The sequence below is a fragment of the Nyctibius grandis genome, chromosome 26 (genome assembly GCF_013368605.1).
Source record: "Nyctibius grandis isolate bNycGra1 chromosome 26, bNycGra1.pri, whole genome shotgun sequence".
In the NCBI taxonomy this organism is placed as follows: domain Eukaryota; kingdom Metazoa; phylum Chordata; class Aves; order Nyctibiiformes; family Nyctibiidae; genus Nyctibius; species Nyctibius grandis.
The window spans coordinates 3806114-3821166 of NC_090683.1; the positions used below are offsets into that span (position 1 = coordinate 3806114).

The window sequence follows — 15053 nt, forward strand, 5'->3', positions numbered from 1 at the left end:
CCTGGCCTTGAACACTGCCAGGGAGGGGGCAGCCACAGCTTCTCTGGGCAACCTGGGCCAGGGTCTCATCACCCTCACAGCAAAGAATTTCTTCCTCATATCTCATCTCAATCTCCCCTCTTTCAGTTTAAAACCATTCTCCCTCGTCCTGTCACTCCATGCCCTTGTCAAAAGTCCCTCTCCAGCTTTTCTGTAGCCCCTTCAGGTACTGGAAGGTGCTAGAAGGTCTCCCCAGAGCCTTCTCTTTTCCAGGCTGAACAGCCCCAACTCTCTCAGCCTGTCTCCAGAGCAGAGGGGCTCCAGCCCTCTGAGCATCTTCGTGGCCTCCTCTGGACTCGCTCCAACAGCTCCGTGTCCTTCTTGTGTTGGGGGCCCCAGAGCTGGACGCAGCACTGCAAGGGGGGTCTCACGAGAGCGGAGCAGAGGGGCAGAATCCCCTCCCTCGCCCTGCTGGCCACGCTGCTGGGGATGCAGCCCAGGGTACAGTTGGCTTTCTGGGTACATGCCAGCTTGTGGTGAGCTCTTCTCATCACCCATCACCCCCAAGTCCTTCTCCTCAGGCCTGCTCTCAATCCATTCTCCGCCCAGCCTGTATTTGTGCTTGAGATTGCCCCGACCCACATGCAGAGTAATTAAGTCACATTTGTATTGGATTTTCAATTTTTTTTCCATGATCTGAGCTTCTCACAATGGAGCACTGGGTACAGGCACAGAAGTCTGAGTGGCTGGTGCTGGTTTGGGGTTCCCGTTCTCAAGAGCAATGGGAAGCTCTTGCCCTGCTGATTTGTTCCACTCCCGGATCGCTCTATGCACCAGTAGGGCTCCGGGCTCTCATTTACTGGTTCCAGCATTCTTCTGCTCTGATAGATAAAAACACCAGATAGCCTAAACACGTGTAGTATTTTAATCTAAAAGGACGACCTGTTTCAGATCTCTGTAGGAGCTTTTATTTATTTCTGTCGTATAATGCTGCAGTTACCTGTCTCTTCTGAAGATCAAGGATTAAAAGAAAGAAGTGTGCTTTAGTATAGCTTTTGAGTGACTCTACCTCAAATTCGATGGCATATTTCATGTAGTCTTTTGAATATTATTCTTTTTCCTTCACTTTTTAGAAGATACCTTTAATTTACGTATAGCTCACTACAAAAGAATCTGAATGTCTTTATTTTCAAGTTCAGTGCAAAGTAAGGCTGGTTACTTACATTTTTCTTATTAAAAAAAAAATCCCTGTACTGCTTGGACAAATTACCTCTCCTTCCAACCAGGCTACAACTTTTGAGACTAATCTATCTTGGAGCTGTTCATGGATTTTTATTTATGTTATTAGAAATAAGCAATTCACTGTGATGTGTTTGTACTCTGCAGGCTATATCTGTGATGAAAGTCCTTGGACTAGTGGCAAACATGTAGTAAATCTCTTTTGGTTTTGACTCTGACTTCAGTACCTGAAATGCTGACTCCAGGTTTGCAGCACTTGCCTTGAAATTTAAACACAACAAAGTCCAAGTGGGGAAAAGTTTCTCTACTAAATTCCTTGCTGCAAAGGGAAATAATTTGTAGTAAGATTCAGAAGAGGTGTTTATCGTGTGGGGATCAGAAAATGCTACGGTGTGTGCAAAGACGAGGTAATCAGAAGTAAGTTAATCTCTGGCTAAAGCTGAACGTAGGTGAGATGAGGCTGTGGTAGGGAGTCCCATCAGTGCCAGGCAGGCCACTGGCAGGTGCCAGCCGTGCTGGGTCACACTGGGATGGCTCTGGTGTTCCTTCCATGGCTTTTTCACTGCAGTGGGGCTTATCGTTAAAAACTTCTCACTTAGAATCATGGAATCGTTTGGTTGGGAAGGACCTTTAAGATCATCGAGTCCAACCGTTAACCCAGCACTGCCAAGCCCACCACTAACCCATGGCCCTCAGCACCACATCTCCACGGCTTTTAAATCCCTCCAGGGATGGGGACTCCACCACCGCCCTGGGCAGCCTGTTCCAGTGCTTGACAACCCTTTCGGGGAAGACATTTCCCTGATCTCCAATCTAAACCTCCCCTGGCACAACTTGAGGCCATTTCCTCTCATCCCATCACTTGTTCCCTGGGAGAAGAGACCGACCCCCCCCTCGCTACACCCTCCTTTCAGGCAGTTGTAGAGAGCGAGAAGGTCTCCCCTCAGCCTCCTTTTCTCCAGGCTAAACACCCCCAGGTTCCTCAGCCGCTCCTCATCACACTTGTGCTCCAGACCCTTCACCAGCTTCGTTGCCCTTCTCTGCACTCGCTCCAGCACTTCAAGGTCTTTTGCTTAAAACCAAACAAGACATAAACGATTGCACAAGCCAACTGAAGATGTCAGCTGGCATGAGAGCAGAAGCTCCGTGGTCTGATGGCTGCTGGGGAAGCCAACAGGAACCTGGCTGGGGGGTAGGTAGGTATGGTTTACCTGCCCAGCCCAGCAGCACGCCAGCTCACAAGAATGCTTTCCCTCCTGTTGTTCTGTGTGTGTATATATAAAAATACATAAAGGGACATGACATTACACCGTCTCTAGAACTCCTTGAAATACTCATGCACGTGCAATGAGCGTGTGTAAAATTTGGGTGTAGTCTCAACTGGACAGCACACATAGTGAGGGAGAAAAAAAGACGTTATGCCCTTACTTTGAACTTAGAAAGAGAGTATTAGGTCTTACTGTCAACCTTGAAAGGCAAGTTACAGCTTCTTTCCATAATACCCATTCACAGGCGTCTCAGAGCTGTTATATCTCTTCTTTGACACTCAGTTAAATGACTGCACTTATTTTTAAAGACCTAAAACCAAAAGAGGGAATAATCCAGTACAACAGTGCTTTGCTTAAGTTCAAAGTTATCTGTCCTTTGAAAGCCACGTTATAATAAAATAATCGATAGTTCTACACTAAATGTGATGCTCTCGGAGCTCAGCGGCTCCAGTCGCAGCAGTTGATACCTTGTGCCGTGAGCAACGTCTCGCAGGTGAATGAGGGCTGTTATCGAAGCAGACAGTTATTATCCTCTATATTCAGTTTTTATCTTCTATATTCTTACACATTGACCTGGGATAAGCTCATAATTTTCTTTATTTTACAGGTGAAAGACAGCTTTGTGCCCCTTGGAGGTGTTTTAGGGGTAGTATAAAAGAGAGGGGGTTTAAGGGCAGGGTTAAGCCCAGCCTCTAAAGAGCAAGTTGTTCGGTTTGGTTTGGGAGTGGTTCCTAACCCTGAGCCGAAGGAAACCTGCGGTGCCCAGCGCCCTGCAGCCTGCCCCAGCGTGGGCTGGGTGTTCTCCCTAAATCCCCCCCTGGGTGGGCAATGCAGAGAGATCCCGCTTTGCCTTTCTGCGGTGATGTGTAAGTCAGCACGGTTTGAGTATTACTAATATCATGTGTTCTGAAGCCAGAATGGGGAATGCATAATAAACTTCTAATAATTATGAATGGAGCCATATCCTAGGTATGGATACCTAGGATAAATTCTAAAAGTCTGCTTTTTTAAAGAAAAAAAATAACCTTGGAAATAAAAGTCTCTATAATAATTTTGCTTAAGTGTATCTGTTCTGGATTTGACTCCCAGAGCCAGTAAATGCCCAGAGATGGAGTGTGGGTGGTCAGCAGTTCAGAAAATTGGGCCATCCATCTAAATGAGTCTCTACCTTAAATCTATCCTATTCACATCACCGTTGTATAAAGCAGTACAATAGGGATTCGATAACTTAGAAGACAGCTTCTATTGTCGTACTATATAATCCATTTTCATAACAGTGAAGTCACCACATAAGGACGGCTCCAGATGCTCATCTCCCAGAGCTGATGGTGCTTATGAAGCAGACACGGTTGTGTGTGAGATGCTCCAGGTTTCTAATTTACAGTAGCGCAGGTGAGATACCAAAACATTTCTCTAAGCTTCCGTGAGATGAACATTGTGAGTCTAAATGGGAATTTCTGGAAGCAGCTGGCTTAAATTTTCTGAGGTCTCATCCATATCCCAGAGTCTCTGATTTGTGGTTTGCAGTTACAGTTACCAAAAAGCAATATTTAAAGTAACATCTTTTTGCTGTAGCTTCAGGCTGAGTGCTGGAGCACCCCCGAGCCAGGATGGAGCTGGGAAATGGAGATCGGCTCTTCTCCAGATTGTACATTATCAGATGAATAATTAACTGTAGACTGATTGCAAATCCTAATTAGTCTCCTACAACTGCACTAAACACTATTGCTTCAGTGTAAAGTGGAAAGAACTTGACCTTCAGGCTTTAATACTGCTGGTGGTGTGAGCAGGGAAGAACTTGACTTTCAGAACCCAACTTGCCTTTGTGATACTACGGGTCAAAAACCTCCACAAATTTTTGTTATAAAATTAAAAAGATGTGGAAATGCCAATATACATGCCTGGCTTTTTTGCAGGTGTGCGTTGCTAGCTGGGAGCTCGTCTGTGCTGCTGTTCCTAGAGGTGGCGGAAAAAAAAATCAGCAAAAATAAACTTATTTTGGTTTTGATCTGTTTTATAGACTTGCTGGGGAATTGGCAGGTGGACTTTGTATCATGGCCCATCCTGTGTCTGCACCAGGAGGTTTGGGGTCTGGAGAGCAGTGCTTTCCATGTAATCGTGAGCGTGTCAGAAGCAGTAGGTGATGGTGGAAGATGCACACGGGTTTTCTGTCCTATTCTTTGCCGTTAACCACTTGGTAGCGCAGGTTGGCTGCTCTGCGTCTTGTGGAGTGCTTTCAAAATGGCACGTGTAGCCTTGGTTCCTCTGCGAGTAACTTGGAGGTAGTTTCTACGTGAGAGAAGAGAGGGAAGGATCTCCCTTCTCCATCAATGATCCAGGAAGTCTCGTTCCCCGGGTGGGTTTGGTACTTCTGGTACGGGGAAAGCAAGATGGCTGTGTGTGCTTCCATGGGAGGTGCTGAGAATATAACGCACAATGAGAGGAGAAATAACAGCTAATGTTAGAAGAAACGTGTGTTGACAGCTGGAGCAATGCATAACCTAAAGTTAATGACCGGCGTATAGTGTTAAAACAGACTTGAATAACATGAATAACCTGAAACCCTGACGATGCAGCGTGAAAAGTTAGCGGTGATTTGTCGGTAAAACCACTGAGCAGTAGCCAAGGTAAACAGCTCCTGTCTGAATCTGGTTTTCTTCCTGTTTAGGTGATACAGAGCAGGAGCTGGGACCCCCTCCATCCGTCGATGAGGCAGCAAATACACTCATGACTCGCCTGGGCTTCCTCCTCGGAGAGAAAGTCACGGAGGTACAGCCAGGGCCCCAGTACGGCATGGAGGTGCAGGACGAGAACCAGGTACGACCCCCAGGAACTGCACGGGTTATGATCCAAATGCAGCATGTGAGAGAATGGTTATTTTCTAATTATATGGCAGCTGAGTGTCTCATAATGGTGAAATAATCGTTATGAGGTAAAAGGCTGTATCTCCTCGTTAAACAGTGAATCATTGTTACGTGTTTCGGGGATCAGCTGCTGCCATGTGAAACAGCTTCTGTTGTTTTTCTGTTGCTGCAAATGTAGGAGTGGGCAGCATTTCTAACCAGGTTATAGTGACCAAAATAATCTGTACTTCCATGGCATCTTATATGCAATATTTGTAGCAGTGTTGCATAAAGGCTCACGGTTTCTCCAGGGAGGAGAGGTAAGTAGTAATAGGCTGATTTTACAGATAGTCGCAGTTTTTGCTCATGTTTGCCGAACAAGATTATTTCGTGCTTGAGAACAGCTAGAGAAAGCAAATCATAAAATCTTTATTGTGATGGAGTTTGTTACATCCCCTCTGGCTGGCTGAAAAGCAAAATAGCAAAAAGCTCAAGGCTGCAATGTAGATTTTGGAGAAACTACACGAGTTTCTCCCTCCTTCTCCTCAAGCCTGAACAATATACCCACCCCCAGCAGTGTTGGTGAGATGAGAGTGAAGCTATAGGAGACAGGTTTTTTTTCCTTTTATTTTTGATTGACAGATGGATAGTCCAGTATGTAGCAGAAGAGCTTGAAACTGAGAAGCCCAGTTCTAATTCTCTCTTCTTTTAACAGAGTCATGGCATGACTCTGCACTCGGATATTTAACAGGCACAATTCAGAAGACCTGATTTAAGGTCCTGAATTACCTAAAAAAGGGTCTTGTGAGAAGTGTCAGCCAAAAAGATGTTTCTGTGCATTCACGCCTACTGCCCGTCGTGGCCCTGGTGACACATCTGAAGCTCTCTCCCAACCTGTGCCACTTGGAAGGAAACGTGGAGACAAATTGCTCCACCGAGCCCAGGACTATTCCCAGCACAAAGCCTGGAGAGCGGGGGGGAGGGCAGCATCCTGGCTCTGTCGGTCCCACGCTGGAGTCTTGAACCAAAAGGTTTTTGATCTTCTACACGGGCTAAAGTATGCTTGAGAGCCAAGAAACGTGTTTTTGAGAAGTTTTTGCCTTTAACACATTCATTAAGCTTTTAACGCTTTCCTTCAATTTTTTTATGCAATTTGTGGTGGATTTAAAATGTACTTTACTATACATTATGCCAGAAAATGTACGTTTAACAGGCATCTATTTGAACTGAGTACTTCAAAGCCAAGCAGAGCTTTCTGCTATAAATGGTTCCTTTTGTTGTTGCCTTTTGACAAAAATTAAAATCCCATCTTTTCTCTAAAGCCAAAGATGTCTTTGGAGAATAAATAAAAGAAAAATCTAAAGAGAAACAGCAGAGAGTTGTCCTCTAAAATAGATTGATATCTTGGGCCGTGTGCTAATTTTTGCATTAAAAAGTTTTACAGGGTCTTTGAATGCTGTTCAAGTGCTGGTGAAGATAAAGAGAGGCCGGTTCCTCAATTACCAAGTTAATTTGTTGTTTTCTTTGCGAGCGTCTCCCGCTGTCAGCGCTCGCCTAGAATCGCAGAACACTCGAGGTTGGGAATGACCTCTGGAGCCATCTCATCCAGCCGCCTGCTGAAAGCAGGGCTAGCTTCAGAGTTGGACCATGTTGCTCAGGGCTTGTCCAGGCGAGTTTTGAAGACCTCCATGGATGGAGAATCAACAGGCTCTCTGGGCAGACTGTGCCAGGGCTTGATGACTCCAATTGTGAGGGACTTTCTTCTTCTACCTAATGGAAAATGTCTTTGCTACAGCCTGTGACTATAGTGTCTTCTCCTTTCCCTTTGCCCTTCTGAGAAGAGCATGGCTGCGTCTCTCTACAGTCCTCTGCAGATAGTGGAAGGCTGCAACTATCCCTAGATGCAGTTTAGCCATCTCTTCTCCAGGCTGAACGAACCCTTTCCATCAGCCTCTCCTCCTCCATCATAAGCCCCAGCCATCTAAAAGTCTTGATGGCCCTCTTCTGACTTTTGCCATCTACCACTTGCTGTCTCAGGACAGCAGCCGTACACAAATCCTGTCCAAGCTAAATTTTGCAGCAAATCTTCTCCAAACCTCTCCAACTCTCCTTCCCAAATTGAATTTCTTCAGCTACCCTACTTAAAGTAGTGTTGAAAATCATGCGGTAAGACATTTATGGGATTTGCAAAGATGAATTCTTCCATTAATCATTGATTAATTAAAATCTGATTGAGACTTCGATCACTAGTTTGCAGTTGAATTTAAAAATGAGAACAATTTTCAAGGTTTTAGTGCATTAATTCGCATGGCTTGGGCAAAGAAAATGTTCTTTGTATCAAAAGCTGGGACTCGGCTACTGCTTGTTATTCTAACCATGCTTTGCCTTCTCAAGCAAGAAGATAATTATTTGCAGGCTCACCAATGCTTGAGCTGAAGTGAAGATAAGGAATAGAGGTGTTTGCACTAGAACTGCCTCAATCTGTGAATTGGCACGTTGCATTTTCATTCAGTTGCCTTGTTTTGAATATGTCAAAGGAGATATTCTCTAACGCAGATTGCTCTGAAATTGCGTGTTTTATGTGCTGTCTCTTTCTTAATCATCCTTTCCTTAATGAGAGATCACAAATGCTGAAGAATAAATCCTTTTTTCTCCTATTTTTTGGGAAACTCTTTTTTTTAAACTGCACTGGCTGCCAGAGAAGCACAAAGGACAATGACAGAACAGTTAAATTTTTCAAAGCTTAGTGAAAATGTGACAGATGAAACAGCAGCAATAATAATACAGAACGTTCTGTCAATGGAAATCTATATTTAAAACTTGCACAGAGGAACGTTTTTCTGTATCAATACAAAAATAAAACATATCAATCAATGCCAAGTGATATACCGTGTTATTTAGTAATTTCCAGTTCCAAGTGGCTTGTTCTTAAGGAGCTGCCTTGAAAACACTACAAATAAAAGAACTTATAAGAATATCACTATTGGCATTTCATGAAACAATGGTGTTATCAGCTGAAGATGAGTGTACCATTCTTACACTGACTTTTAATTTGCTTTAAAGTGTTATTTTTCTGTGTTTTAAGGTTAGCGGATGTTATTTTGATAGTACTGAGATAAGTTTCAGCAGGGATTTGTTTAAAATAACAGTTGAAACAAGAACATAGCAAAACCTCGCCATAAAGAATTCATAATAGTCATAATGCTTCACATGCTGAAAGATCCCAAATGTGAGCTGTTTAAATTTGTAGTTACTGTAGTACGAGACTGGAAGGCACCTCTGGAGATTGTCCAGGCCAACCGGCCTGCCTGAAGCAGGGTCAGCTCAGAGCAGGTTGCTCAGGACCGGTCCTGTTCAACATCTTTGTTGGTGTCATGGGCAGTGGGATTGGGTGCGCCCTCAGCGAGTTTGCCAACGACACCGAGCTGTGCGGTGCAGTTGCCACGCTGGAGGGAAGGGATGGCATCCAGAGGGACCTGGGCAGGCTGGAGAGCTGGGCCTGTGCAAACAGCTTGAAGTTCAACAAGGCCAAGTGCAAGGTCCTGCACGTGGGTTGGGGCAATCTCAAGCACAAATACAGACTGGGTGGAGAATGGATTGAGAGCAGCCCTGAGGAGAAGGTCTTGGGGGTGATGGGTGACGAGAAGCTTCTTCCCTGTGAGGGTGGTGAGACCCTGGCCCAGGTTGCCCAGAGAAGCTGTGGCTGCCCCCTCCCTGGCAGTGTTCAAGGCCAGGTTGGATGGAGCTTGGAGCAATCTGGTCTAGTGGAAGGTGTCCCTGCCCGTGGCAGGGGGGTTGGAACTAGATGGTCTTTAAGGTCCCTTCCAACCCAAACCGTTCTATGATATGATTCTATGATCTCCAGTTGGGTTTTGAATAGCTCCATATCTCCTATGTCAGATGCTCCAGCCCTTCAGTCATCTTTCTCATCCTTTGCTGGACTCACTCCAGTATCCCCACCTGCCCCTTGTACTGGGGAACCCAGCCCTGGGTGCAGCCCTCCAGGTGTGGTCCCAGCAGAGCTGAGCAGGGGAGAGGCATCACCTCCTTTCACCCGCTGGCATCACTCTTCCTAACGCAGCCCAGGGTGCTGTTGGCTGCCTTCGCCTGAACCTCAGAAATAATATTACCTTAAACTTTATGCAGTTCATTGTACTGTCAGTGAGTTAAAGAAAATGAATATTGGAGAAAGCTAATTTAATAGCTTAGGTGTACCGATGGAGTGTGATCAGGTGTGATAAATCAGAAGAGACAGTCCCACTGCAGTGGGTAGCTCAGTGAAAACATCTGCTTGATCCATAGCAGCAATGCAAAAAGAGCCCCGTGTTAGGTTATGTTAAGAAAACTGTAAACCCCAGTAATTTTAAGGGGGAAAAAATGGAATATTTTCACTGAATGCTGACAGAAAAGTAGTTTTTAATTTGGCCATTAGAATTAACGAGTTAGAAAGAATTTTGCAAAATTAAAAACAGATTTACAAAAATCAGTGTGGTATTTAGACATCTGAAAAGGCTGCAGTATGAGAAGATGAAAAAGGTTCGTTGAGAGAGAAGGCACGTGGCAGGTGATGTAACAAGTGTGTGACACCAGAATATCCAGGGAGCCAGAATTTCCAGAGCAGTCAGCTTGCCTGCGGTTCCTAGAAGGCTACTGGGGAAAAAAAAGAGATGTATTTGTAAGTACCTGGAACATAAAAGGATGGAAAATAACAATAATCGTGATCCACCAGTGACACCACAAATTGAGTGGGGAGAGGAAAGCGTTGGTTTACTTCTCCTGTGTGCTTCAAAAGCCGACGTGGTGGCAGCTGTTGGGATATTTTATATCGATACCGGAGGGAGATTATAAATTATCATGGAAATACTCACACGGTTCATTCTCTACGGTGTTGCAGTCTCTCTGTTTAATACAAAACCCATGCCCGTGGAGCTGTCGCGTTAGCACTTCGTCCCTGCTTTGGTGATGTGCTAATCCACGGTCAGGGTGTGCCGTAATTAAGTTCAGATCGATGCAGTCACGCTGGCGTGAAGGCAGAGGCGTGGGGTGGTGGAGGGGGATGCTGCTTCCATGCTGCCCCGTCCCACCGGGGATGCTCCGTTTCGCCTCCGACGCCGGGGCGGTTACGCTCTGAGAAAGGAGGTTTTTACAAGCCCCACTGGGATACCTTGGACAAATGAGATCACTTCCCAGTAGCTACACGTGGGATCTGCCTTCTAATTTGAAAACCAGTAAATCTTTCACGTTCTACTTACAAAAGTCCATCCCAGGCATTTTTTCATCTGCAAGTATGAAATAGTGAGGAAGAAAAAAAAATGAGATGTCAAACCTGTTCTGCAGTTTGCAAGCGTGATGCTCTCTGTGGTCACCTTGGGTTCAAATGGCGTGGAAGAGGGACACAAATCTATGCAGTTATGAGGGAAGTATTCACACAGAATAAAAGAAATCTCATTTAAGGAATTCCAAATGGGGAATTAACCTCTGCTGTTCCTTCCTTGGGACTAGTATCATTTTACACCAAGGACAAAAATCCTCTCCGCAGAGCCTAGCTACAGACAACAGCAGCAGGGCAAGAGAGAGGTGATGGTGTTCCTCAGCATCCCCTGAGCGAGGGGGAGATGGGGCGACCTCCTGGTTCCAGGGGCTGAGAGATACGTTTAAGGGAGGATCACATGCTCAAAAGCCCTGTTTTTTTTTTATGCTTGCCTTGTGCATCCTCATCTACTCAAGGGGGGATGGACCGCTGGCCTGACCCACCACGGAGGTGCCTGCCCCTCTGACACCCATACTGTGAAACAGATGTGTGGTCTGGGGCACGGGGGTTAGTTTCGTGGAGGGGAAGTATTGAAGTTGCCCATTTTAAAGTTATTTTGGGACGATTGCTCTGAAGCACAGTGTAAGGGTGATGCAGTTGCTACATTGGGTCAATAAGAGCATCTCCCCAGCGTTGTGGTCGGTCGGCCACCTCCTGCACTTGCCATCCTCAGGTGACTGCGCAGCGGTTCTAGTTGCCTGCAGATGCTCTAGGACGTATCTCCGGAGAGGAGGACGTTTTGCCAGGGAAGCTGGTGTATCCTGAGCTTAAAACAAAGGATCTGTCGTGGGAGAAGGAAGGGGGTAGGAGGTGTGGCATGGCGAGAAGTTGGGGCTTGGCTGAGGTGTCTCCTGAGCTATGGGCTGGGAAGGGATCTCCCTGGACTTGTATTGCTGCTTGTCTCAAATTGAATTCAAGAATGATTTTGTCTTCTTAATAAACACAATATCTTACAGAGTCTTTCCAAAATAACTTTTAAAACACCATCTTTTCTGCGCTGCTGCAGTTTTTTGCTTTCTTCTGCCTTTGGAGAACAACTTTTTCCCTGTTATGTTTTTACTTTTTTAAACCTTATCTGGTGGGGAAAGCGTGTCTGGGTGGGGAAGGGCTGTCTCGTGTCTAGATAAGGGGTTTTGAGCTTCCTCTTTGCAAGGGTGTGAAACCACGGTTGTTTTTCTTGAACGGAGGAAACATTTACAGGGCAAAATAAAACTTGCAGCCCCACGGAGGTTTCTGAGTAGACGGAAATGGCCCCGAGGTCTCTGTAGGATTTCCTGTATACGATGTTTCTTGCTGTAAGAAAAAGTGAGATCATGCCGTATACTTACCACCCTGGAGATCTCCACTTAAACAGGCACAGGATTTACCTCACTGTATCACAATTTTTGCATATTTGTGCTTTTTTTTTTACTTTCAGTTCAAATATTAACAAAATTATCAAAATTCCTAATAAAGTATGGAATCAAGCTTTTGGTCAATACCACTTATTTATGTTTTCTGTGTTTCCTATTGAACGGGGAAGCTGGAATCTGTTCTTTTTAAAGGATGAAGTAGCAAATAGACCCAGTGTCTCTGCATCTTCCATAGATGTGGGGTGGCACAGTGGCTGTTTTCACTACAAGAAGGACATTGAGCTGCTGGAGCGTGTCCAGAGAAAGGCAACAAAGCTGGTGAAGGGTCTGGAACACAAGTCTTACGAAGAGCGGCTGAGGGACCTGGGGGTGTTTAGCCTGGAGAAAAGGAGGCTGAGGGGAGACCTTCTCGCTCTCTACAACTGCCTGAAAGGAGGGTGTGGTGAGGTGGGGGTCGGCCTCTTCTCCCGGGTAACCAGCGATAGGGCGAGAGGAAACGGCCTCAAGTTGTGCCAGGGGAGGTTCAGGCTGGATCTTAGGAAGAATTTCTTCACTGAAAGAGTCACTAGGCATTGGAACAGGCTGCCCAGGGAGGTGGTGGAGTCACCATCCCTGGAGGTGTTCAAAAAACATCTAGATGTGGTGCTTCATGACATGGTTTAGTGGGTGTGGTGGCACTGGGCCGACAGTTGGACTTGGTGATCTTTTAGGTCTTTTCCAGCCTTAACATTTCTATGATTCTATGATTTTGAACAGTAAAAAGCTTCTTTAACTTCACTATACAAAGCCAAATCCTCAAGCGTGACCTACAGAAAAGCCTTTTTCCCGTTTTGCAGAGCTCGGCCGTGCCGCAGCGCATCAGCCCCTGCTCCACGCTGACCAGCAGCACGGCCTCGCCGCCCGCCAGCAGCCCCTGCTCCACCCTCCCGCCCGTCAGCACCAGCGTCACCGCCAAGGACTGCACCTACGGCGCCGTCACCAGCCCCACCTCCACGCTGGAGAGCAGAGACAGCGGGATCATAGGTGAGTGCTGGCATCCTCCTCCTCCTCCTCGCTCTCCTGCGACGCCAGGTACTCATCGACTGTGGATAATTGCGATGTGTTTGCTAATTAGTGGGATGGTTTTGCATTATTCAGGTTGATACTGCAGTGACCAAGGTGAATTATACTCCTCCATCTTCCATTCATCGTAGGTGAAACTACATAGAGTTGGTGGAAATTGGGATGGATGAGGCTGATAAGTAAATTATTTGATGCAAAGTTTTGAAACGTTGAAATAAGGAAAGAGGAAGAGTTTTATCTTTTCTTCTGTTTTTGCATCCCATTTTCACCTTTTTGCTTCTTGCAATCTTTCTTCCAGGACATTTTTTCCTCCTTTAATTGTAGTGAGGTTGTTGGGGTTTTTTCTACCACGTTTTTCTAGTGTTCTATATCCTTTCCTTCCGCTGCTGTCCATGCCCATTGATGAATGCAGAGATGCTAATTTAGAGAGACACAAGCTTTTTGGTCCAGTAAGAAGATGGGTTGGTCTCAGTGCCAGGCCGTGGCTCTTACTGGGGCTGCCATCCCCTCCTACTACCCCAAGTAATTTGAGAGGCATCTGGTTTTTCAGCATTTTCCTTCCCTTAATGCCGTGTAGTCCACAGCTGCTGTTCTTTGATGTCAGAGGAAAGAGAATGGATGATGGCATCATGGATTATATTATCATAAATATAAAAGGCTGATTGCCTTCTGTGCCCCATGACTGTCACTGCCACCTTACCGGTGACTCTGAACCTCAAAAATGACTCTTTCTGTTAAGCTCAGTCTTGCGCAGGAGCAGGATTAAATTAACACAAATTTCAGTGAATTTCTGTAGCTGCCGTAGCAGGTTTTTCATTCGAGTGATCTGTGGGTTGCGAGTGTAAAGCATCTTGAGAAAATAACATAGATGGTTTAATTTCTGTGCAATAACTGTAAAGGCACAATGAGAGAAAAGTAATGTCCATGTAAGGCAGGATGGTCCTCGCTTGGTTGTCCTTGCCACGTGGTTTAGGTTGAGTATTTCTCCAGCTAAGAAGGTTTTACTTTGCCAACAGTTTATGTAGTGCTTAAAAAAAAAAAAATAGGAAGGAAGGTTGATAATTTAGGGAGGTTGGTTGTACTAGTGATTAATATTTTGCTTGGCTGATCAGGAAATCTGGGCTTAGTTCAGCTCCTGTGTGCCACAGCAACCTTTGTAGCACTTCTGCCTTAAAATGCAAATACGTAAGCTATTCTGAGCTGCATAGCGAAGTAGGTTAATGAATACTGGGAAAAGTCGTTGCAGTATCACACACCCTTCGTTCTCTGCTCACAATGTCCCACAATCAGGGCTTCACCCTGTCCAACAGCAGCCCCTCGAAGCCTGGTTGGGCTGGAGGATGATGGTGAGTAAAAGTGGATGCTTGATTCCAGCTGTGTCTTACCTCTGGCAGAGCTGTGAATTGGGTCTAAGACGTAAACGGAACCTGAAGTGGAGCAGCAGAATTGGCAAAAATGTGCGTGCTTTGCTTTTACGAGCTGCTCTTACTAAGGAGATCTCGGTGCATGCTGTGCTATCGTGTTGGGCTCGTCTGGCCCTCGTGCTTGGTTGGCAGGTGTCAGCCTGAAGGCGATGAAATCATTGGTTGCTGCAGTTCAGTGTCATCTGGAGTTTCTTGTCCACGTGAGGCCGCACCTCCAATACTGGGTGTAGTTTTGGGCCCCTTACTACAGGAAAGACCTTGAGGTGCTGGAGCGAGTCCAGAGAAGGGCAACGGAGCTGCTGAAGGGTCTGTAGCACAAGTGTGATGAGGAGCGGCTGAGGGACCTGGGGGGGTTTAGTCTGGAGAAAAGGAGGCTGAGGGTTGTCAAGCACTGGAACAGGCTGCCCAGGGCAGTGGTGGAGTCACCATCCCTGGAGGGATTTAAAAGCCGTGGAGATGTGGTGCTGAGGGATATTGTTTAGTGGTTGACTTGGTAGTGTTGGGTTGATGGTTAGACTTGATGATCTTGAAGGTCCTTTCCGACCAAAACTGTTCTGTGATTCCAGTAGAGCCAG

At 45.9% G+C, this 15053-nt stretch overlaps 1 protein-coding gene across 3 annotated transcripts in view; it reads left to right on the forward strand.

Annotated features, from left to right (window-relative positions):
* The window catches only part of TANC2 (tetratricopeptide repeat, ankyrin repeat and coiled-coil containing 2), a 206714-nt gene that overhangs the window by 96154 nt on the left and 95507 nt on the right, over positions 1-15053 (forward strand). For all 3 annotated transcript variants that reach the window (XM_068418571.1, XM_068418573.1, XM_068418572.1), the window contains 2 exons: positions 5155-5303; positions 12829-13015. In XM_068418571.1, the coding sequence (XP_068274672.1) occupies positions 5155-5303; positions 12829-13015 (336 nt within the window). The remainder of the gene's footprint in view (positions 1-5154; positions 5304-12828; positions 13016-15053) is intronic.